Below are 23,801 nucleotides of genomic sequence, written 5' to 3'. Positions count from 1 at the left end.
TGATCTTGTCAGTGAATGAAACAAAAGGCAGCCAACATTCAAAGAGCGTTGGAATGTCCTTGACGAAGCTTGGAGATCTATTCCAAAAGACTATTTACAGAAATGACAAGACAGCTTGGATAAGACAGTTCTGGCTGAATGCAGAATGCAATGACGGCAAATCGCATAAATGCATGTTTTATTTACAACAGCACGACATGAAACACTCAGACATAAAGTTAGGCAATGGTTCACCAAAATGCAGAAAACTATCTCTATAAATTTTGGAGGATTTTTTTATTATTTTCCCCAATTTTAAGTCGCAAAAGACTGCGATGTACTCAGAAACAACTTCATCCACAAACACAGGTTAAAGGTCTACCATTGCAAATAAGCCCCATATGAACATGATCCAGAAACCATGCTGTCTTCTGTTATTACACAATAACAGATATGAAACAATGAAAAACAAATACGTTTAACAATTCTGAAATCTGGGATCACCGTGAAACTTGAAAGCTATGAAATACCCCCCCCCCCCCCCCCCCCCCCCCCCCCCCCACCACCACACACACACACACAACATCACACAAACAACAGTTAATGTTTAGTCATGAAAACCATGACTTTTACACATTTGACATCTGAGCAGGGAACCTAAACAAAGTAGAGGCACACCATGATGAAAAGGTTAAAACCAATGGCAGGCGTAATGCTGTTCTTGGTGGCAACATCAAAGGCGCTTACTGGACAAAACTATCTAAAAGATAAGATGAGCTCAAAGCATCCACACTGCTAGTCTGACACTTACACATCAGCAATGACACAAAGGAGGAGGCCCATTCACATTTCCTGCAGTGAGACCTTACTTTTTCAACTGTTACGAATTTTGGTCGAAGACCAGAATTCACCATGAAATACAGGACGGTGGTGATGTACGTGGAGATTGGCTGCTTCGTGTCCTGCTTATGTGGCTGGATTCTGGTCTCTTCAACTCTTCCCACAGAGTACTGGACTTTCTCAGAGGTGGGCACCGTAGTGCTGACCACCTCCAACTACTACTCCAACCTGTGGATGGACTGCATCTCAGACACCACGGGGGTGTCTGACTGCAAATACTACCCCTCCATGCTGGCCCTGCCTGGTAGGATACGCTGAGATCTTCAAAACTTTACAGTCTCTCTTTTTAATTTCTACTCAGCTGTTCCTTTAGCTCATTGCTATGTTTTTCTATGTTGAAGATACAATTTGAAGCAGAGAAATCATACAAATTTCTTTAGGTTATCTTAATAAAATGCACAACTGTTATGTTAACATAAACTGTATTTGTTTTCTTTCAGTGTTCTTGCACGCCTGCAGAGCACTGGCGGTCTGTGCTGTCATTACAGGCTTCTTCGGTGGCGTCCTCACACTCATAGGGATGAAATGTACTAAAATAGGTGGGACAGAGATTGTCAATTCAAGGGTGACATTTTCTGGTGCTATCACCTACCTGGCTTCAGGTAAACAATCCTTCAATACATATATGTTGGTTGATCAGTTTTCAAAATAGCCAAAAAGAGGTTTTAAAATACAGCCTCTTTTCTGGTAGGCGGCTGCGGCATGATCACCTACTCGTGGTGGGCTAACAGAGTCATAACTGAATTTAAGAATCCAAATTTCAGGTCACAGAAGTGAGTAATTTTCAAGTGGTATTCATATTATAGTAGCTGATTTTTAAAAATAGATATTAACTTTAAAAATCCATGCAATGAAACACATCTGCATTCACTTCAGGTTTGAACTTGGAGCGGCAATTTTTGTTGGCTGGGGAGGATCCCTTCTTCTTATTTGTGCAGGGGCAGTGCTGGCCTATTTGTCTGGGAAAGAAATCCTACCATCATGGTGAGTAAAATAAATAAGTCCTTAAAGGTTGTAAAGTGGTAACCTTTCTCTATTCGTGGCTGCCTGTATAGCAGGCCACAACTAGCAACCGATAACAGCTTGGATTACCTCACCTTGTGTCTCCTGTTTTTCTAGCATTAGTTCCACCCAAAGGCCACAGAGACCAGTTTCCTACACCACTGCCCGTACCAGACGTACATACATGATGCCGCCCCCATCCTCCAGAGTGACATTAGTACCCCCACTGTATAACAAAGGCATGGATGGCCGAACAACCAGAGCAACAAATAAGACAGATCAAACCTTGGGGAGAGACAGCTTCGTCTGAGCCAGAGGGAACCAAGAGTGAAGAGAACAGGAAACGTATGATTACCCATACAATATGAAGCTGTAGCATAAAGGAGAAATTGCTCTTACTGGTTGGTGTTGTAAATTACATTTGAGTCCACAAGGTGGACGAGGTGTATTTTGTATAAAAATTGGCCAACCTCCTCAAAATTCCATGTCTCCAATCCTCTTTGTACAAGTTCAGTTGCTAATATAAGTTATAAAATGTTTAACAATTGGCCTTTAATGTTTTACTGGTGCATTTCCTTACTTATAATATTCTGCACCAATTTTTCTGTTTGCAAGTTTTTTAATGCTTAAAATCTCTGCAATAAAGTTGTGTCCCTGAATTGCCTGTGCCACCAGTGACTCTTATGTAAATCCTTCTGAATGGGTCCCCTCATTGGGGACTCAATGAGGGGACCAATTCATCTTCATCTTTTTCTTGATATTTCAGAATGGCTAACTGATGTGTTAAAGCATAACATGTCCAACCTGTTACTCTTATTTACCATACAAACTGATCATTTTTGTAATTTTGATCAAGTGGTTGATAAGCATTTTAAAACTTCTTTTTGAGTTCTTCATGTTCATGCTTGGTTTGTGTTGTGGAAAAATAATTTGAGCCCCTCCCTGAGCCTGGTTTTGCCGGAGGGTTGTGAGAATCTGCCGGAGGTTTCTACCTCCAGCAGAAAGGGAGTTTTTTCTTTCCACTGTTGCCAAAGTGCTTGGTCATAGGGGATGTTGGGATTTCTGTATACTATTGTAGGGTATTTACCTTACAATATAAGGAAAGGTATATTATAAGAAAGCCCTCTGTAAAGCTAGAACATCTTACTATTCATCACTGATTGAAGAAAATAAGAGCAACCCCAGGTTTCTCTTCAGCACTGTAGCCAGGCTGACAAAAAGTCAGAGTACTGTTGAGCCAACCATCCCTTTAACATTAACTAGTAATGATTTCATGAACTTCTTCACAAATAAAATTTTAATCATTAGAGAAATTATTACTTAATTAATTACTAATTACTTCCTCCAAATAATCAACGTGTCTTTTAGACCCCATTTCTACAAAACTGCTCAAAGAAGTCCTGCCATTAATTAATGCTTCAATCATAAATATGATCAACCTATCTCTAATAATCGGCTATGTACCACAGGCCTTCAAGCTGGCTGTAGTTAAACCTTTACTCAAAAAGCCATCTCTAGACCCAGCTGTCTTAGCTAATTACAGGCCAATCTCCAACCTTCCTTTCATATCAAAAATCCTTGAAAGAGTAGTTGTCAAACAGCTAACAGATCATCTGCAGAGGAATGGTTTATTTGAAGAGTTTCAGTCAGGTTTCAGAGCTCAGCACAGCACAGAAACAGCTTTAGTGAAGGTTACAAATGATCTTCTTATGGCCTCTGACAGTGGACTCGTCTCTGTGCTTGTCCTGCTAGACCTCAGTGCAGCATTCGATACTGTTGACCATAATATCCTATTAGAGTGATTAGAGCATGCTGTAGGTATTACAGGTACTGCACTGCAGTGGTTTGTATCATATCTATCTAATAGACTCCAATTTTTGCATGAGTCAAAAATGCAAGGTCAAAGGTCAACTATGGTGTTCCACAGGGTTCAGTGCTAGGACCAATTCTGTTTACATTATAAATGCTTCCCTTAGGCAGTATCATTAGAAGACGTAGCATACATTTTCACTGCTATGCAGATGACACCCAGCTCTATCTATCTATGAAGCCAGATAACACACACCAATTAGTTAAACTGCAGGAATGTCTTAAAGACATAAAGACCTGGATGGCCGCTAACTTTCTGCTTCAGATAAAACTGAGGTTATTGTACTCGGCCCTGAAAATCTTAGAAATATGGTATCTAACCAGATTCCTACTCTGGATGGCATTACCTTGGCCTCCAGTAATACTGTGAGGAAGCTTGGAGTCATTTTTGACCAAGAAAATATCTTGCGCAAATTCTCTAAAATTAGAAATATCCTGTCTCAGAGTGACACTGAAAAACTAGTTCATGCATTTATTACTTCCAGGCTGGACTACTGTAATTCATTATTATCAGAAATTCCTAAAAACTCCCTGAAAAGCCTTCAGCTAATCCAAAATGCTGCAGCAAGACTACTGGCAGGGACCAGAAAGAGAGAGCATATTTCTCCTGTTTTGGCTTCCCTTCATTGGCTCCCTGTTGAATTCAAAATCCTGCTCCTCACATACAAGGTCTTAAATAATCAGGCCCCATCTTATGACCTTGTAGTACCATATAACCCCATTAGAGCACTTCGCTCTCACACTGCAGGCCTACTTGTTGTTCCTAGAGTATTTAAAAGTAGAATGGGAGGCAGATCCTTCAGTTTTCAGGCCCCTCTTATGTGGAACTTTCTTAAAACTTTCCTTTTTGGTAAAGCATATAGTTAGGGCTGGACCAGGTGACCCTGGATCCTCCCTTAGTTATGCTGCAATAGACGTAGGCTGCCGGGAGATTCCCATGATGCATTGAGTTTTTCCTTTCCAGTCACCTTTCTCACTCACTATGTGTTAATAGACTTCTCTGCATTGAATCGTACCTGCTATTAATCTCTGTCTCTCTTCCACAGCATGTCTTTATCCTGTCTTCCTTCTCTCACTCCAACCAGTCGCAGCAGATGGCTCCGCCCCTCCCTGAACCTCTGCCGGAGGTTTCTTCCTGTTAAAAGGGAGTTTTTCCTTCCCACTGTCGCCAAAGTGCTTGCTCATAGGGGGTCATTTGATTGTTAATCCTCAGGACCTTCTACCACTGTGCCATTGAGAGCATCCTCACTGGATGCTCTCTACTTCCGTCAGTTAAGCTAATCATCTGCTCCGTCAGGCAGGAGGTACTCCGCATTGTATATATTATACATAAAAGCTGTTTTTTTGAATAATATTCATCTACTAACTTGTGTACACACATGCACACACGCACACACACACACACACACATATATATATGTATATACACACACATGCACACATCTGTTGTTTGTGAAGCTTGCACACAAGACTTTGACTCACGTGTGCTGTACCAGTGCCATCCACTACCATTCAGATAGTCTTCTCCTCTAGCATCTTGACAGTCATAGTATCCTGTTTTGAACACATAGGTTGAACACCTAAGAATAGTCCTTTCATTCTGGCACAGGAGAACATTCATCTGCCAGAGTTTGCCCACATTACTGAGAAGTTTAGCACAGGGAGTCAGCGTGCTCATTAATAGACACTGAGGAGTGGAGGCCTGATGTAGAACTTTGGCTGGACCCTGCAGAGTCAAACTGAGTCGTGTCATGAGTGCAGCTGGCCCTCCTTGCCGACCCAGATGTACAGACTCTACTAGAGTCAGGAGATGGGTTCAGAGCCATTCAGCAACAATGGTTGACGGGGAATACCTTGCAGGTCACGATAGGTCTTCAGAGCATCAACTGGATGTGAGTGTTTGGAGAGTTCAGTGGCAGTGAATTCTCTCTGAAACCACTGACCCAGAACTGTTTCCCAGGGTCTGTGGTGGAGGCTATTGAGAAGAAAAACTGACCATCCCAACACCATTCTAATGTCTCTGATTTCTTAGCAGGAGGGCCATAGCCCAATAACATGGTGGTAGTTGCTGTTGCTGCTCTCTGCTTGGTATCAGCTTTGCATCCTTCCCTTGATGGACACATTGTTGAGGATGATGGAAATACACATCATGATCTTGAATACAGACTTTGTACTCGAGCCACTCTGCAAAATCTGGTAAGGTCGGCATTGGTGACTGAAGAGGATTGATGAACCACTTAAACTGTACTCGAAGAATGGCAGTTTGGACAGCAGTCTGGTGACATGCAACCCACACTCCAGTTCTAGTCTCCCCTCTTTCCCAAGCTGTTCCAACATTCCGACTAGAGCTTGTACTTTTAGAGGAAAAAGATGGAACCCTCAGCTGTCGCCACTCCAGACAGGAGGCTCAGACAGCACGTCAGTGATCTGCTGCAGGGCTAGTTTGTGAATTTGACCATACGGCTCTACAGGTTCTGGCTGTTGCTGTATGAATCTGCAATCAGGAGAGCATCTTCCAGCTTGAGCTGATCATGATAAAGGTGGGATCAATTTTGCTACTAACTCTCCACAAGACAGTTAATAACTAACTTTAGTAGCTTTAGTAGTTTTTTAAATGTTTATTTTATCCCCAGTTTTTGCTTAAATGAGAAAGCTTCTGCTTTTTTCTGACACTTTCATTCATGACATTACTTTTTGACTGTATGTGTTGTTAAAGCAGGCATATAATGCATGCTTATGAAAAAAAGAGAGAAAGAGCATCACTATATCCACTACACAATTATTTTGTCACCTCTACACGTCTTCAGATATCTTGCCTTTGTTACTTCTGTTTTTCTTTTGCATTGATTGATCACCCGATACACATGAAACATACACAAAAATCTTATTTTAATAAAGAGATTTTAAAAAATTATTTCCAATCTGTAGAAAACAATGTAGGTACAAAGTATTCTGTACCTACGTCGCACATTGTACATTACATTGTACCATTTGCACTCTCCCTCCTGGTCGCTCAGGTAAGCCAATCATCTGCTCTTAGATGTGCCAGGACACAGCGTAAGCTCAGAGAGCTTTTGCTGTGACAGCGCCTAAGTTGTGGAATTTGCTGCCATTGTCTATTTTTAAGTCACTTCTTAAAATCCGTTTTGAATTATTTCTTATTATTCATTTATTTATTTTTGTATTTTTCTTCTGTCCTTAATGATAAGCACTTTACTCATCACTCGCTAAATACAAAGCATTTTATAAATAAAAATGACATACTTTAATTGGAAATCAACGAAAGTGAATTTAATCGGTAATGCTCTCCATTGAGAACGAGTGCCACACACAGTGATCAATTTCTCATATTTCTTAAAAAGTCCTTACTGTAGTACTGAGCCTGTACTTCTGCTGAGATGCCAGAAGATGGTGCTCAAGATTAAATAAACGAATAAAAAGACAATGTTTTCTGTATACTTGATAGATGTTGCAATCCTACAGATCAGCAGATAACCTCAAAATGTTGTTGAAAAAAAGAACAAGATCATTACAAAAAGCTGAAACGTAAACTTTCAGTGTGTATGACAAGAACTCAGTTTATCTCATAAGATCAGTTTCAAGGGAATCTACTGAGTTTGTTTTATGCCCCTTATGTGTTTAATTCTTGGAGTCTTTTAATGCAGTTTTGCATGTTCTCTCTCTAATTTTCACATTTCTTGAAAGTAAATCTTTGCCTGAATATAAGGAAAGGCATATTGGGTCTACTTTAACTTTCATCTGACGCCAGGCTCAGATAGCTTGCCTTGAAGACTGTGAACTGGTGCTATATAAAATAAATGAAATAATATTATTATAGCTAAATAATATTGTTTACCCCCAAAATTACAGCAAAAATTGACCCAAAATTTTCCACAAATCCTGCCATTTTTAACGATTTCAAGCATTTAAAGTATATTCTAGTTTTTATCTTACTGAATTAAAAATATAGACTGTAACATAACGATGTCAGTTAATTATTAGGCTGTTTTAGACAAGACTGCATTGAAACTGGTTTGCAGATATCTCATATTTTGCATATTCTGTATATTTAGCAGTTGAATTAATGCTGAAATGTTGTCACATGAAGTTTTATGTTCAAAATCCACAGAATAGGCATCTCAAAAGATTGTTTCCTGTGACATGTTAAGACTTCCTATTGTACAGCTCATTGTTTTATTTCCTTCATTGGACATATTTCATTGTGTTTATTGACATTAAGAATACTTCCATTAAAGCAAAACTTGGGCAAAAAACTACTTGCTTGAAATCATTTCATAAGAAAAATCTATGATTGCTTGTATAAATATTTTATTTACAAAGTCACATACATTATAAAATGGGATATACAAAATCGTACCCACTCTACATACAGTACCAAAATCAGTATCTCATTTAAAGTTTGGATTGTATATGAGTAAAAAACGAAATAAGAAAAACAGAAGACAATCTATTAAAAGATAAACAGTAAAAAAGACTAAGGCAAGAAGAGAGTTTCGAGGTCTATGGTATTGATTAGATGGCCACCTTTTCTATGCCAACCTCTGAATCCTAGCTACCTTTGTGAAATATTGCTTTCCTCTATTTACAGCTTTTATAATATGGCTTTTTATGATTGATTGTAGTTGCCAGAGGAGGTGGCTGAGGTTTCTTTGTGTGATCAGCTGATGTCCTCAGAGTCACTGATGTCACTCAGGGAGCACAGGCTGCTCTTTAGCGTGCTTCCTGTTCCAGCTTCAGTTAGACCTGAGAGCCACACGACAACACACAGACAGCATGAGACAGAAGCTTCATACTCCAAATGTCAACATGTCCTCCTATGAAGACCACGAGAGGCAGTAAAACATTCATCTGCATTAAAGTGGCACTGACCTGATTTAAGACCCTTCTCTGTGGGGGTTCCCCAGACACTAGTGCTTCGTGATTCCAGGCTTTTCCTCATTGGTCCTGAATCCTGGGCTGGTTTTGACATATCCCGTCGGTCCTCTAAGGAGGAGACCATCCACTCGCTGCTCTCCTCTAGATCTGTGTACTGCCAGCAAGTATATTAGTGTTTCAGCATTATGGATCATTTTTAATTTTGCGATGACAGCTTACATTTTTATTTATGCAGTATCAAATCAAAGCAATCCACTGAGATCACATCATCTTACACTGAGTTCCTGAACCTCATCCGCCCTCTCTGGTAAGACGCTAATGCCACCTGGTGGTTTCTTGACTGCTCTCTCAGCAAACTGCTTCTCCATTTTTCTCGCCAGGTCACTGATTTTGTTTTCTGTAAAAAAGACATAACACACAATTTACACTTTAAGGCATTGTAACAATTCCTTGGAATCTTACATAACAAGCAAACTATGATAGCATAAACCACATCCTGTGAATGGTCTTTGATCAACAACCACTGATCAAAATCCAGATAGTACCATTCACAGGGAGTTGAGGAATGGCTATAACCACAGCACTAAGGGTGAACATGTATGCTGTATAATGTCATTTTACACAGATCCTTCAAAACATCAAACCTAACTAACCTTTCCCGTAGTTTTTCTTCTCCACATTGCCGTTCTGGTCTTTGTAATTCTGGAGGTCAGTCTCCTGCTGCTCGCTGACTTCTGACCAATCATCTTCCTCTTCATCGCTCTTTAGTTTTGTGACCGCAGTCTTGGTTACACCACCCACTTTGGAGTACTGAATGTTGGAGATAGGCGACTGCCTGAAAATAGCCTGCCTGTCCTGGACAGGACTGGCTTTGTCAGCTCTAGTTTGGATTTGGGTTGCTTGGTTAAATCTGGGTTGTGGTGATTTCCCCTGCTGGTGTTTTAGGGGCTGTTCCTCATCCTCTTCTGTGACATCATCCTCAGATTCCTCCTCTGAACTGAAGGGAGGAGTCCTTAAGAATGACACAAATAACAGTTTTTGCTGCACACAACTAAGTTGACAGTGATCAGAACAATGTTGCATTTAGTTTCTGTTTCAAATAACCGAGAAGTCAAAGTGTTAACTTTTTAAGTGTAAGAACTTCATTGATAATAAAGCCAGGGGTCTTAAACTTAAATGAGCTGTGGGCCAATGCTGGCACTGTCACTTCATTGGAGGGCCACTTTAGTGTTCAAGTAGGACACCCCCCCCCCCCCCCCCCCCACCCCCCCACCCCCGGACATCAAACAAGAAAACACAGTGTTTTGTTTCAAGCATTGTATAACAGGTCAAAACTGCAAACGTGATCGCAATTTATTTCTCTCACTCGCAACTAACTGAAGCCTTTCACGGAACTGCCAAATAAACACACTACTCCTCTCTTTCTGGCCGGACACGTGGCAGCACTTCAGCTACCATTTTGTTCGTATTTAACAAAATAAAAGTTTACTTCAAGGGCCAGACTGCTTCATATTTATTCATGTCAAAATATGGGCCGCAAGTTTGAGACCCCTGAAAAAAGCCGTAGTTCCTAGTTGATGTTCAAAATGATACAACTTAAGCAGTCTATGACAAGTCAGCAGGAGGCTGACAATGTTCTTAACGGTATTTCAGACTTTGCAATTTCCTGGAAAATGATTACAAAATTGTTGATGTGTCACACTGCACTTGGAAGCACTTTCCTTACAAAAAATACCCCGGTCAGAGATGTGTTCCTTGCTGGGGGTGTTGGATGATCAGACCACATCAGCTGTGATATACAAGCCCCACCCCATCCGAATAAAGTGAACATCCTACACACTTTCACTGTTTGCATGTGTATCCAGCACTGAGTCTGATACAGGTTTACCTGCCACATCCTGACAGTACAACACCTGTTTTGTGCCCAATCGTTTCAAAAATGTTATTACAAAAAAAATCAAGAAAGAAAAAAAAAGAAAAAAATGGGAATTTCCAGAAACAACCAAATGGAACTGAAATAGAACATTTGTATTTTCCAAAGTGTTGGTCGTGATACTAAACTATTATTATGATTCTACACAGAGAAGAAAAGGAGACAGAAAATACTGAAGTAAGGTTACAAAAGACCTCAGCACCTGTGTGTCACAGCCTGTACTGACCCAGCCCAGCTGCTTCATGTGTGCTAGCATAGCATACTAGCCTTACAGCGAACGGATAGCACTCTATACTAAAGTCCAACCTACCCATCAGCTGGCTGCAGGCACTGGGGCTTAACAGCACACTGTTACCATGAAAACCATGACACACACAAACACACAACTCTGATTATGGCGACCTCTACCTTTTTGTTGCGGATGTCTTGCTGCTATGGTAACCATCTGCTATTTTATCACGTTAACATTCCTACTGGAGGTGCGAATGCAAACAGAAAAGAGAAGCAGAACTCAGCAAAGCTCACTACATATAGTCGTATTCTAAACAAATATTAAAAATATAAAATTCCCTGCAGCCTTGCTTTAGCACGGGTTCATTTATGCCTATAACCATGTTCACAACCAAGCACTGAGACATACTTAAATATACATCACTTTGATTTTTTTCAGTAAATGGCAAAAGTTTTGAACCTTAACTGTGCTCCACTGAACTGATGATGAACAGACCGGTGATATAAGTAACAGCGTGCTATATTTAAATGGTTCAAAACTGTGTGAGTTTTTTTTTCAATGGCTCATCAAAGATGACTTTAGAACATTTATCACAGCTATGATTAAACCATGTAAATACTGAGTGGACATTTATGGACAAACTATTCTTTTACAAAGACTGATAAATTAACTTGTTGTCATACTTGGTAGCAAAGCTCTTTAAGGCTGTCTTGGAGTTGGGTGTAGAGGTCTTGAATTGGGCGGTGGCCTTGGTCCTTGGTGCTGGCTGAGGGGTCTTAGGCTGTCTGATTGCAGAAGCAGACGCCCCCTGGCTGGCTCTGGAGGGCAGGCTGCTGGAGCGAGGGCGGATCTGCAACACTGAATGAAGAGAAAAACGAGTCAAGTAAACACAATTAGCAGCTCAGTCACTGACAGTGTGTCAGAACTTAAATCAGCTTATGTGGCAGCAAACAAGCTATAACAGATTACACCTACCTTATGGAAAGCACATGCAGTCATTGTCAAATAAAATAAAATTCAACTTTACCCACATGCGATGAAAAATTCTGATTGTAAAAGGAGCAGCAAATCTAACAGTAGCTCAAACAGCAATATAATTGACAAAAGCACAGTGTATTATTTCTTGTTGGTTAAGAAGATGATCTCATGCACTAAGAGGCTTTTGGATGATTAAGAACTGGAAAGCACCTTGAACAGGGTGTCTGGATCTAGGCTGAGAGTATGCAGCAGGATTGCTGGTGCTTTGAGCACCCAGCTTCTGCTCCACAATGCTCTTTATCTCTTCCCGGTGGTTCCAGTAGCCAGACATCGACTTTGCAACACTCTCCCGCTTTGAATCCAGCTTGGACAGAATCGCAGTGAGCTCCTTGTTCTTTAGACCGCTCTGATCCTTTTAAAAGAGGTAGAGGGAATAACATTAGCATTACAGATTAGCATAAGGGTACATATTCTTCCTTGTATTGCTCATTAGGAATATGCAACATACAGGCTTGACCCCCAAGTTCTCCAGCTTCTTGATCAGAGCCTGTTCAAGCTCTGCTTGTATCTCTCTCTTTATGTTGGAGTTCCTTTTCAAAACGCTTGTGTTCACCCTTGGCTTCTTCTCTGGAGCCGGCTCAGGCGTCTTCTCCACCACCTTTCTGTCTGACTGGCTGCTCGAGTCTGTAAAGGACATCTCAGTCAGTCAGTCGAGCTGTTCAGGACATTCATGGTCCAATTACAGACAGCAAACGGGAAATAAAAGAATACAATGAGCATGCATTTGGCAGTTTTCACAGGAAGCTCCAAACCACAGGTGGAGTTGGGTAGATGTGACTGCAGAGGAGGAGAATGTCTCTAAGTTTATTTGTCAACAACAAGGCAACAAGATGATGAATGGACATGATGATGACAGCATCACAGAATATACACAGGCCAAGAGTTGGCTTTCCAAAATGCTTTAGTGTACTAAGGTCATCTTAACGTCCTTTGTGTCAGTACAGAATAAGATGATCTCAGTCCAAATGCACTCATTGAAAACGGTCACTCAGAGGAGACTGATTTATCCATGCAGCAGCAGCATGCAATCAGCTGGATCTGCTGGTTTTAATGTCTTTAGTGTATTTTACCTTTCTCCTCTTCTGACACCTCCTGAATAGGATCCAGCTTAAGAACAGAGACTGGCTCCTCTAATTGGACAGCATGAGGTCCAGGTAAGTCAGAAGGTCAGATAAAATGAATACTGAGTATGAGCAGTAGAAAAACAACACAAAACGCTAAATCTTTTGTGCACAAAAGCACATGCACAGCCTCACTGGGAGTGACAAATGTTGCTTCTGGTGGCACGCTTCTATTAACTTACCGACTACAATTCTTCTTTGTTTAGGTTCCAAAGCCGGAGGACTGACAGTGACTGAAAAACAGAAACAAAGATGAAAAGTGTGGCATTAAGATCAGAAATGTTATTTCCTTGTTATAGCATTACAGTATAAACTATATATAGACTATATGCTCAGAGTTATACCACTGCTTCCACTATATCAATGTAATTTCATATGTGATACAAACTTTTCCAGATACCATCATGCAGATGAGATGCATAAATAACTACTTTAGCTTTTGGTGTTTCAGAGTAATATATATGAAAGTTTGATTTTAAAGACCGCTTCATTTCTGCTCATGGTGGTTCTGTGCTGGACAGGTCCTCTGTACAACTGACAAGATGAAGTGATGATTGAGTGTTACTCAAGGCTGATGCGTTTTTACCACAGACAGATTAACTTGTGCCACAATGTCTGGAAGAATAAATCCAAATTGAAATTGTCTGACAGAAAATGAATGCAAACAAACCACAGAAAAGTGTCATCATTTCTGTAAGAGCAGCACAGTTGGCATATTAGGACACAATGACTCCTTATAGCCCTTTGTCTGTTTTTTCTAACACAGCATAAGAGTTGATTATTTATTATTTTGGATGTGTAGTTTAATTTATTGCTGGTTTATTTACTTATTTTTTTTGTGATGCCAGTAAAATGATTTATAATCTACATACTGCTGACCAAAAGGTGACTTACTGTAAACCTATATAAAGGCCTAGCACCAATGTTCCCTAATTTTTCATGTGTTTGAGAAAACACACAAGCTCCCTGAGCGGTCCCTTGGACCACTGTGAGCAACAACAGACGTGTGCACTGTGGTCACGCCAGCATCGAATCCATCCAAGTTACATGGTTTATTAAAATAATCAAATTACAGCATTTACATTTATGTTAGACTACTTTTAATTAACTGCTTTAGCCCACTTACAATGAAAATTTAAAAAAATCTTGTTCATGACCTGTGTAGTATGTTAACACTATTGGAAGTAAAAATAACTTGAACTCCAATTTTGAAAACACAACTTTCTTTCTTTTTTTTATTTTTATAAAGCTCTGACTTGTATTATGAGTCTATGGTCTGGGAGAGAGTCCTGTAACTGTTTGTCTGCAAATTACAGTATACAGTGGCTTACAAAAGTATTTGGTCCCCTTGAACTTTCCCACATTTTGTCACATCTCAAAACACCGCCGTCACTCCTAAAACTTCCCCCTTCCTAAACAACTAAATGCCATGTTGCCATATCATTTTTTGATTGGTTGACATGGTACATTTTTCCACCAATAGGAAAGGGTGGGGGGGGTTTTTTTGGTTTTGCTTTTGCTCACAGGCGGAGAGCGCTTTCCTTATAAAACACAGTTTTTACCGTTTCTTCCCGCAGTAAATATAAACAACGATAGTATTCAGGAAAAAAACCCAAACATTGCAGATATTTTTATCATAACTCTGGTTTTACATGGCCTATCAACACAATTTAAAAACTGGTATAAAGTCCACACTTTTTCCATCAATTGTTCCATCTGTCCTGCTCACATCTCCAGTGGTTGTACACGTTGTCATTAACGTGGCTTCACTCCACATCAGCCACGCCGCTTTGCTAGCTAAAACACCGGTGTCGGCACATAAGGACGCTGCCATAGCCTGTCAACAACGTTGATTAGCTGCGTATATACGAATGTGAATCGCATTATTGGCTGGAGCAGCCAGTCACTGACTGACTCACACTGCAAAACAGAATGAATTGTTAACGTATTTATTTTAATTTCAATTCAGGTCAGATTTTTGTTTTGTTTTTTGTGCGCAATGCAGATTTTCTGTGCACAGAGACTGTGCCAGCCGTGCGCGATTACGCACGCGCACAGCTTAGAACCCTAGCACCACTCTAAATACAGGCATCTATTACTGAATAGACAATTCTATGCTTCAAACACAGGTGGCTGTTCCAGCAAAAACAGATGTGATGTAGAAAGGCAGTGGAGTGGTTGCACATCGCTAATGCAAGCACACACAAGCTACAGGAGAATTCCACCTACAGCTGTGACTGTGGTATTATTAAAAGGAATCCATACCTGGTACTTCAGCTACTTTTGTAGGTGGATTTGAGGAAATGGTCTTTATCTGGGGAAGAAAACAAATGTCACTTACTAGATCACATGATCCAGTATCTTCAAGGATTTCTTGGTTTATAATCTAAAAACTGAACTACTCCAGGAAAAGCACAAGTAGCTTCCAGCCAAATGTACACTATCTCATGTCAATGCAAGCCCATGTAGCAAATACAGGATATCCTTAACAAGCACCGGACCCGCGCCTTACTTCCTCGATACAATATAATTGTGCAGTGAGGCGATTACTGTGCCACTGTGATTGTGTGAGCTAACCTGCTCCCTCTGAGCCTTGATGGTTTGCTCCTTTTCCTGCAGCCTCTTCCTCATCTCCTGCTGCTGCCTCTGGCTTTGCTCCTGGTACTCTGATAAAGACGACTGCATTTTGCTCAGCTCATTCAGCAGCTGGAAGACAACGGGAAGAGGATGAATTTTCCGGCTGGTTCATTTCAAAAGAAGCTTGTTTAATACTGCATATGCTTTAATCAGGATGAACATTAAAGCATACCTGATTCTTTTCAGACTCGTGTTGAACCTTCATTTCTTGCAGTCTGGATTCCCACTTCTTATCCTATAAGAGTCATTTTTAGCAATTTAAGTGGCATTAAAAATAAAATCGCTTTGGGGTTTGCAACAATCTCAGGACTGACCTGTTTCTTCAGCTGGTGTTCCAGCTTTTGGATGGCTTGGATCTCTTTGTACATGTCCACATCTCTCTCTGGCTGTGAGTGCACAGGGCTGGCTGACCTTTCATGCTTGGCTGTCTGATTCTGATTTACTTCCTATGAATGGAAACAGATAAGAAAGATTATAGGAATGATTAAGACACCCTGAAGATCAAATCAGTGGTATACAAAAAAATACTGATTTCATACATTGAGAGCCTGAATATTTCGGTTGTAAAGAAATTCCATCTCTCTGCGCATGCCGTCCCTGCTGTCTTCTATCTTTCTGTCCATGCGCGCCATCTCCTCGGCCTTAAAACGGTCCAATTCTCTCAACAGGTCTTTGTGCATCGATTGTTGTTCTTTTTCCTAGAATCACAACCGTTAACATGAGCTTCATTAGTGACCACGAAGCTCTCAAAAAAAAGCTTTCGCACTGTGATCCATATCTTACAATAAAATAGCAGCATTTTGTGATGACAGTGTTACAAAGTGAGATTAGTGGATAAGCTAGGAATATAGACAGTATGGAAAATTGCCGTTTTAAAAAAAGAGCTATTTCTAAAGTGATTCTGACTTGAATTTATTTTCTGGCAATGCAGTAATACAGTGTAACAGGGGTATTGGGATCAGTAGTGTCATCATTTCAGTTGTTGTTGTTGATTAGGAAGAAAAAGGATGTCATGTGCTTTTCTGGACCACAGGAGGGCCACAGTGCTACAAGCTAATCCAAAAGTCTATTATCTATTATTATAGGATATAGTGTACAATCTAAAGCACCTTGAGTCGACTGTTGTTGTGATTTGGCGCTATATAAATAAAATTGAATTGAATTGAAGTCAAGCTCCATCATGCCCCAGAAAAGTGTTACCTTCACTTTAGCCAAGGCACCATTGATGCTAAAAAGTACACTGAGATCTTAAAACATCATGTAAAGGCTTCAAGACACTTTTTTCCATGAGTATCTCACAAAGCTGAGAACCCTTTTGGCATAACAACATTGCACATCTTACACCTGTAAGAAGAACCTTTTTCTTCTTTTTATTAAGAGTTTTCCAAATAGTAAATATTGTATTATTTTATTGTAACCCAGGCCAAAGATAATTTACAAATCACAGCTTTCAGTTTTATTTGATTAATGTTTTCTGATTAAAGTTCAGATGTTGCTTTGTGATCCTACCTGAGCTATTTTGGCTTCTAACACCTGCTGTTGCTGAACAATCTGTTCCTTCAGACTGCTGATCTCCAGTTTGAGACTATTAATCTCAGATTTCTGCTCACTGTGGGAGTTCAGCTCTGAAAAGACAAGTGACAGTGACATCCAGTGGCTTGTAAAAGTATTCGGCCCCCTTGAACTTTCCCACATTTTGTCACATTACTTCCACAAACATGAATCAATGTTATTGGAATTCCACTTGAAAGACCAATACAAAGTGGTGTACACGTGAGAAGTGGAATGAAAATCATACATGATTCCAAAAATTTTTTACAAATAAATAACTGCAAAGTGGGGTGTGCGTAATTATTCAGCCCCCTTTGGTCTGAGTGCAGTCAGTTGCCCATAGACATTGCCTGATGAGTGCTAATGACTAAATAGAGTGCACCTGTGTGTAATCTAATGTCAGTACAAATACAGCTGCTCTGTGACGGCCTCAGAGGTTGTCTAAGAGAATATTGGGAGCAACAACACCTTGAAGTCCAAAGAACACACCAGACAGGTCAGGGATAAAGTTATTGAGAAATTTAAAGCAGGCTTAGGCTACAAAAAGATTTCCCAAGCCTTGAACATCCCACGGAGCACTGTTCAAGCGATCATTCAGAAATGGAAGGAGTATGGCACAACTGTAAACCTACCAAGAAAAGGCCGTCCACCTAAACTCACAGGCCGAACAAGGCTGATCAGAAATGCAGCCAAGAGGCCCATGGTGACTCTGGACGAGCTGCAGAGATCTACAGCTCAGGTGGGGGAATCTGTCCATAGGACAACTATTAGTCGTGCACTGCACAAAGTTGGCCTTTATGGAAGAGTGGCAAGAAGAAAGCCACTGTTAACAGAAAACCATTAAAAAGTCCTGTTTGCAGTTTGACACAAGCCATGTGGGGGACACAGCAAACATGTGGAAGAAGGTGCTCTGGTCAGATGAGACCAAAATGCAAAACGCTATGTGTGGCGGAAAACTAACACTGCACATCACTCTGAACACAACATCCCCACTGTCACATATGGTGGTGGCAGCATCATGCTCCGCTTCTCTTCAGCAGGGACAGGGAAGCTGGTCAGAGTTGATGGGAAGATGGATGGAGCCAAATACAGGGCAGTCTTGGAAGAAAACCTCTTGGAGTCTGCAAAAGACTTGAGACTGGGGCGGAGACTTGTCCTTCCAGCAGGACAACGACCCTAAACATAAAGCCAGGCCAACAATGGAACGGTTCAAAACAAAATATATCCATGTGTTAGAATGGCCCAGTCAGGAGGACTCAGGGCTGTGTGTCGGACAGGGTCGTCTGCAGTACGGGGGCCCCACAGGGAACGGTTCTGGCTCCGTTCCTCTTCACCATCTACACTGCTGACTTCTCCCACAATTCCACCCAGTGCTTCCTGCAGAAGTTCTCTGATGACTCTGCAATAGTCGGCCTCATCACTGATGGGGACGACAAGGAGTACAGAGGTCTGACCCAAGACTTTGTGGACTGGTGCCAGCTGAACTACCTCCAGATCAACGCCAGTAAAACCAAGGAACTGGTGGTAGACTTCCGCAGGCACAAGCATTCTCCACTGCAACCACTGAACATCCAAGGTATGGACATTGAGGCTGTGGACAGCTACAGGTACCTTGGTGTTCATCTGAACAATAGACTGGACTGGACTCATAACTCAGACGCCCTCTACAGGAAAGGGCAGAGCAGGCTGTACCTGCTGCGGAGACTCAGGTCGTTTGGAGTGGAGGGCCCACTCCTGAAGACCTTCTATGACTCTGTTGTGGCTTCTGCTATCTTTTATGGCGTGGTCTGCTGGGGCGGCAGCATCTCTGCTGGGGACAGGAAGAGACTGAACAGGGTGATCCGAAGGGCTAGCTCTGTTCTAGGATGCCCTCTGGACCCAGTGGAGGTGGTGAGTGACAGGAGAATGGCGGCTAAGCTGTCATCCCTGATGGACAACATCTCCCACCCCATGCAGCAGACTGTGACAGCACTGAGCAGCTCCTTCAGTGGGAGACTGCGGCACCCACGGTGTGGGACGGAGAGATTTCGCAGGTCTTTCCTCCCCACTGCTGTCAGACTCCATAATAAAGACTTTAACTGATCAAGCACACACATCCATACATATGCAATAATACTAAGTGCAATAATCCTTTCTGTCATCGTTGTATTTTTACTCAGTTGTATATAGTATTTGTATTCTATTTTTATCTTATTGTATATTTATTTTATTCTACTGTATATAGTATTTTATTTTATTCTATTCTGTACAGTTGTGTACTGTATTTATTCTTATTGTATTCTAATTTTTGCCTCATAACTTTTGCACTGTCCACTCCTGCTGTGACAAAACAAATTTCCCACGTGTGGGACTAATAAAGGTTATCTTATCTTATCTTATCTTATCAAAGTCCAGATCTAAATCCAATCGAGAATCTGGCCAAGATCTGAAAACTGCTGTTTACAAACGCTGTCCATCTAATCTGACTGAGCTGGAGCTGTTTTGCAAAGAAGAATGGGCAAAGATTTCAGTCTCTAGATGTGCAAAGCTGGTAGAGACATACCCTAAAAGACTGGCAGCTGTCATTGCAGCAAAAGGTGGTTCTACAAAGTATTGACTCAGGGGGGTGAATAATTATGCACACCCCACTTTGCAGTTATTTATTTGTAAAAAATGTTTGGAATCATGTATGATGTGACAAAATGTGGAACAGTCCAAGGGGGCCGAATACTTTTGCAAGCCACTGTAACTGCATGTAAGCATGTTATCAACATGCTTCATATTTTTCCTCCATGTCGTTCTTCAGATCAATCCTAACTTCACTTACTGCTCTCGTACTCATCAGGGTGCCTCCGCTGCATGTGATTCTGCAGAAAGGAGGCATTGAGGAACGATTTCTCACAATGCAGGCACTAAAAGCAAGAAAGAACACAAAAATGCATTAATCAAATTGGCTGCAGAAATAAATCACTACGTAATAACTCAAAATTTATAATAAAAAATCTTTAATATCTCATCATAAACACACCAATGCTACTATTATTTTACCACACTGTGGTGGACAGTGCTCTCTTTTATGCTGCAGTGTATTAAGACTGCATAACACACGCTTACAGGCACCAACAGCTGGAGACCTGACAGCTTTGTAGTCAAGCTGCATATATAGTTGGTGTATTGTAACGTCAATTATCTGCGGACTAATCTGCTCAGTCAAAAAACAGACAGGTGGACTGTCCAATGGGACCCAAGCAGACACTAGCGGACTAAAAGTTTTTTTTGTCTGTCAGTGCAGCCTGACAGACAAAAACACCAAGTGGCTGATGTTGGCAGGAGACTGGACTTACTTAGGACTCTGGAGGAGAGAGAGCACATTGAACAGACACCCTCTCCACAGCCTCCTTGCTGGCAGAGGAACAGCAATCACTTACACCTTCTCTTACTAAGGAAGAGCTTTATGAATCAGCTTTATTTTATCAAGTAATTGCACAATAAAATAAAGAAATGCTATTTTATAACTTTTTGTTTTTTTCTCCTTAAAGAAGTTACAATAGTAACAAAATAAGGTAGCAGTTAAAGAACTGTATCAGTAAGAATATTATCAGTACCCTTAAAATTTTTAAAAATATCCATCTTTATGTGAGGTGTTTCATTTTGCATAAATTGCAACTGAGGAATCTGTGATAACCGATCTTACAAACTGATACTAATTCCTAAGATTTCACAAATGTAGTGGAGCAAACCACCTGTCTGTGTGTTCATGAATGCAGCATGTGTTTGATTCAGACAGAGCCCAGCAACATAAACATGCTCCAAACAGAAGCATCCTGAGTTTAGGCTCATGTTTCCAAACAGACACATAGCATGAGTGATGATCATGTTTCCCTGCGGCAGACATCGCCACACACCAGCTCACACACACGCTACATTTAACACTGCCTCTGATTGTTCCTGGGACTAAATATTGCTACAGATATGTTGTCAAAACATATGTTAGCAAAAACTCAAATGCAGTCATGTGACTTGGAGGGGCTCATTCAAATTACTGGTTAGGAGTAACTCTGAAAAATTAGGAGACAAATTAAATTAGTCTTCAAAGACAGCAGTGTGGGTTCATGTTGTAGAAATATGGCACCAAAGTAGCAAAGGTCCTCAAAGGACACATGCACATGGCCTCGCTATCAATAATTGAACCAGCTCTGTTAGCTGAGCTTCTAGCGCACACCTAGCAACCACATGCTCTCATGACACACTATATCTGTTGCCTTGGGAACAGCCTAGCCAGGTCAGAGCTAGTTGTTCACCTGAAGAGGACAGGAAGCTTTTTTTTATTTGTGTGATAAATAACCTACAGGGACAGCATTCACAGACATGCGATGAGATGGCAGATGGGTTTGCTTTCCTTTTAAGATTAAAAAAAAAAATACACTAATTGCCACTAATTGACACCATCTGCTCAGCAGCTTTAAATCTGATTTTTCCTGCATGAAAACAAAGATTATTAGAACTTGACTGTGGTTAGGACATAACAACTGCTTTCAGAGCTGCGAATTTCCTTGGGCCATGCTAAAAGCTTTCCATTTCTCCCGTGAAACCCTGTTGTGAAATGCACAAAGCCAAAGATGTGAATAGGTTTCAGGAACAATGACAGACTTGGGCCTTCGGAGAGGAAAAAAGAGGGTGGGGGTGGATGTCTGCTGCCACACATATATTAAATTCAAACAGCTCCAATAGCCCTCAAAGAGAAAGTGTTTAGCCTGTCAACGGTACCTTGTGGCTGCTGATGATTCGTGGGGCGAGCAGCGACTGCTGGGTGCGAATAACCTTCTTTCGCTGCTTGAGCTCTGCAGTCAGCGCCTTCACCTTCTCCTCCTGCTTCTTCTGCTGAACCAGCAGCTGCTCACGCTCCCTGGCGGTGGCCGACAGCCTCTCCTCCGCCGCACGCAGATTGAGGGAGAGAAAGTCCTGGCAGTGGAGGAGCCACTCCACCGTGAGCTGAGCAAGGCGCAAGAGCTTCAGCAGAGCTGGGTCCACGGGGGTCTGGCACCGCTGGCATCGCTCCCCCTCCAAGCTGCAGAAGGTCACCATGCTGATGTGCTCCTGAAGGGCATCCACATCCAGCTGGCTCACTACTAAGTCTACATCCACTGCATTGATCCGCCGCCAGTCCACGCTTTCTCTGCGTGGGCGGAACTTGAAAGGGAGAAAGGCGGAGGTGGTGCTGGACGGAGTCATGCCTGGTGCAGATGATGCTGTGTGGCCGTTTACAATGTTCTGGCTGAGAGGAGAATTCAGAAGAGAGGGGATCCCAGCTGACGAGTGGGTCCCCTGGGTGTCACTGGTGTACGGGTAGTAGACTCCCTCGTGAAATGGCTGAAAAAAAGAGGAGAGAAAGGGATGGAGTCACATTAGCATCAAATACAATCACTAGGAGAGAGAAAGAAAGACATACATCAAGAAGCATCTGCTTCAGCGAGGTAACAGCAGAGCACAGATTCCACCACTTCCTGCTCAGCCTCCTTCTACCTATGTTGCTGCTGCTGTCCTCACACAGCCAATCGCCCTTACCATCTTCGACTGGTTTTGCCTTTACTCGAAGAAACAGATCAAAGAGCCGTCACTCCTCTCCGGTTCCGCCTCCGTTGCTAAAGCAGCACAAAGCGACAAGCAAGATTAGGCGTCCGCCCCGTTACCTTGGAGACAGCGGCGAGCGTCCCTGGGGAGAAACGTTATCTAAACAGCGACCAACAAAACGTGTCCACACAGTTCACAGTGCGCTGTAACCTGCAGTACATATCAGCTTATTCTGTACAACAAAGTCTCCTCACTCACCTCCATCTAAACGGTGTGAAACAGAATAAAAGGCGAACTAACGTACCTGCGGAGGAGCACGAGGGAGGTTCAGGAAAACGTTTTCCATGCTAACAGCAAATACCGTTAATCTGTCGGCATCACGTCTCTAAACAGTCATTTCAAGTTCGGGCAGGCTTTTGTTTTATTCCCCTGCTTGATCTCAAGTCAAACAACAGCAGGCATGCTTGAGCTTGTCCTTCTTAATACTTCAAGTTACGGTTTAGAAAAAAAGAGAGACCAGAATAGCCGCTAGCTAAAAAAAAAAAAGAACAACTCTTTGAAATCTCTTCATTCCTGCCTGTCTGGGTAACGGACATTTTTCTTAAGTCAATATTAAACCTTATTACACGTCACTAACACCTGTGAATATTTAATCTTAAGTTTGACATTGGACTACCACATGAAAAATAACTTACCTGGAAGATTGTGATTTTAATTCGTGGCCTTTAAAAAAGTTTATTTTCGACGAGATCCCAGGCGATTTGAGGGTGACGTAGCTGCTGGTCTCCACATTCCTAAATGCCTGCTCCGAAAAGACAACGGTCAAGACAGACGTAATAAATACGACACTTCCTCGTTTGCCTTTAAAATAAAATGCCAATGCAGAAAAGTTTAAGCTAAATTTAAACCTTTTTATTTCATTTTACAGAAACGCAGTAGTACAATGTTCCCAAACATTAGCCATATGCTATATGTTTAACCTCAGCTTTTTTTTCTGACTGAGCCGTCATTTTCTTTTATTTTTATGAATTACATTTTTAATTTTTAGCGATATTCAATTCAGGTTCATGTCTTATTTTACTGCGGAAACTCC

At 41.4% G+C, this 23,801-nt stretch overlaps 2 protein-coding genes across 6 annotated transcripts; one reads left to right on the top strand and one right to left on the bottom strand.

Moving 5' to 3' along the window:
- The first annotated feature begins 639 nt into the window (after positions 1–639).
- On the top strand, positions 640–2,540 carry cldn10d (claudin 10d). The gene is made up of 5 exons (XM_085398043.1): positions 640–1,123; positions 1,320–1,481; positions 1,571–1,652; positions 1,756–1,863; positions 1,999–2,540. The coding sequence occupies exons 1-5, from the start codon at positions 892–894 to the stop codon at positions 2,189–2,191; spliced, it is 777 nt and encodes a 258-aa protein (XP_085254169.1). The 5' UTR covers positions 640–891; the 3' UTR covers positions 2,192–2,540.
- Positions 2,541–8,061: 5,521 nt separating this feature from the next.
- Positions 8,062–23,510, bottom strand: dzip1 (DAZ interacting zinc finger protein 1). Of its 5 annotated transcripts, none has more exons than XM_085398150.1 (19): positions 23,404–23,510; positions 22,703–22,850; positions 21,905–22,507; positions 19,965–20,049; positions 17,117–17,232; positions 16,147–16,305; positions 15,922–16,053; positions 15,780–15,842; positions 15,548–15,676; positions 15,236–15,284; positions 13,153–13,203; positions 12,920–12,979; positions 12,298–12,473; positions 12,000–12,201; positions 11,495–11,669; positions 9,300–9,658; positions 8,922–9,043; positions 8,641–8,800; positions 8,062–8,514 (listed from the first exon to the last, which is right to left on the bottom strand). In XM_085398150.1, the coding sequence occupies exons 2-19, from the start codon at positions 22,703–22,705 to the stop codon at positions 8,429–8,431; spliced, it is 2,730 nt and encodes a 909-aa protein (XP_085254276.1). In that variant the 5' UTR covers positions 22,706–22,850; positions 23,404–23,510; the 3' UTR covers positions 8,062–8,428. The 5 variants fall into 5 exon arrangements, with proteins under 5 accessions (XP_085254276.1, XP_085254273.1, XP_085254278.1 ...); XM_085398147.1 differs by having other exon boundaries at positions 22,703–22,779; XM_085398152.1 differs by lacking the exon at positions 22,703–22,850.
- Positions 23,511–23,801: the final 291 nt, after the last annotated feature.

This window comes from Rhamphochromis longiceps, linkage group LG23, assembly GCF_057381845.1.
Source record: "Rhamphochromis longiceps isolate RC_006_pf linkage group LG23, R_longiceps_female_GT1.1, whole genome shotgun sequence".
In the NCBI taxonomy this organism is placed as follows: domain Eukaryota; kingdom Metazoa; phylum Chordata; class Actinopteri; order Cichliformes; family Cichlidae; genus Rhamphochromis; species Rhamphochromis longiceps.
The sequence above is the reverse complement of the archived record's forward strand: the minus strand, read 5'-3'. Positions and strand labels throughout refer to the sequence as shown.

Excerpts from the sequence above, each read along its gene's own strand:
- cldn10d (XM_085398043.1), top strand. The coding sequence starts at position 892 with ATGAAATACAGGACGGTGGTGATGTACGTGGAGATTGGCTGCTTCGTG. Across the intron at positions 1,124-1,319 it reads CTCCATGCTGGCCCTGCCTG|TGTTCTTGCACGCCTGCAGA; the intron begins GTAGGATACGCT and ends GTTTTCTTTCAG. Across the intron at positions 1,653-1,755 it reads CCAAATTTCAGGTCACAGAA|GTTTGAACTTGGAGCGGCAA; the intron begins GTGAGTAATTTT and ends CATTCACTTCAG.
- dzip1 (XM_085398146.1), bottom strand. Across the intron at positions 12,474-12,919 it reads GGTGTCAGAAGAGGAGAAAG|ACTCGAGCAGCCAGTCAGAC; the intron begins GTAAAATACACT and ends TGTCCTTTACAG. Across the intron at positions 12,202-12,297 it reads AGAACTTGGGGGTCAAGCCT|GATCAGAGCGGTCTAAAGAA; the intron begins GTATGTTGCATA and ends CTCTTTTAAAAG.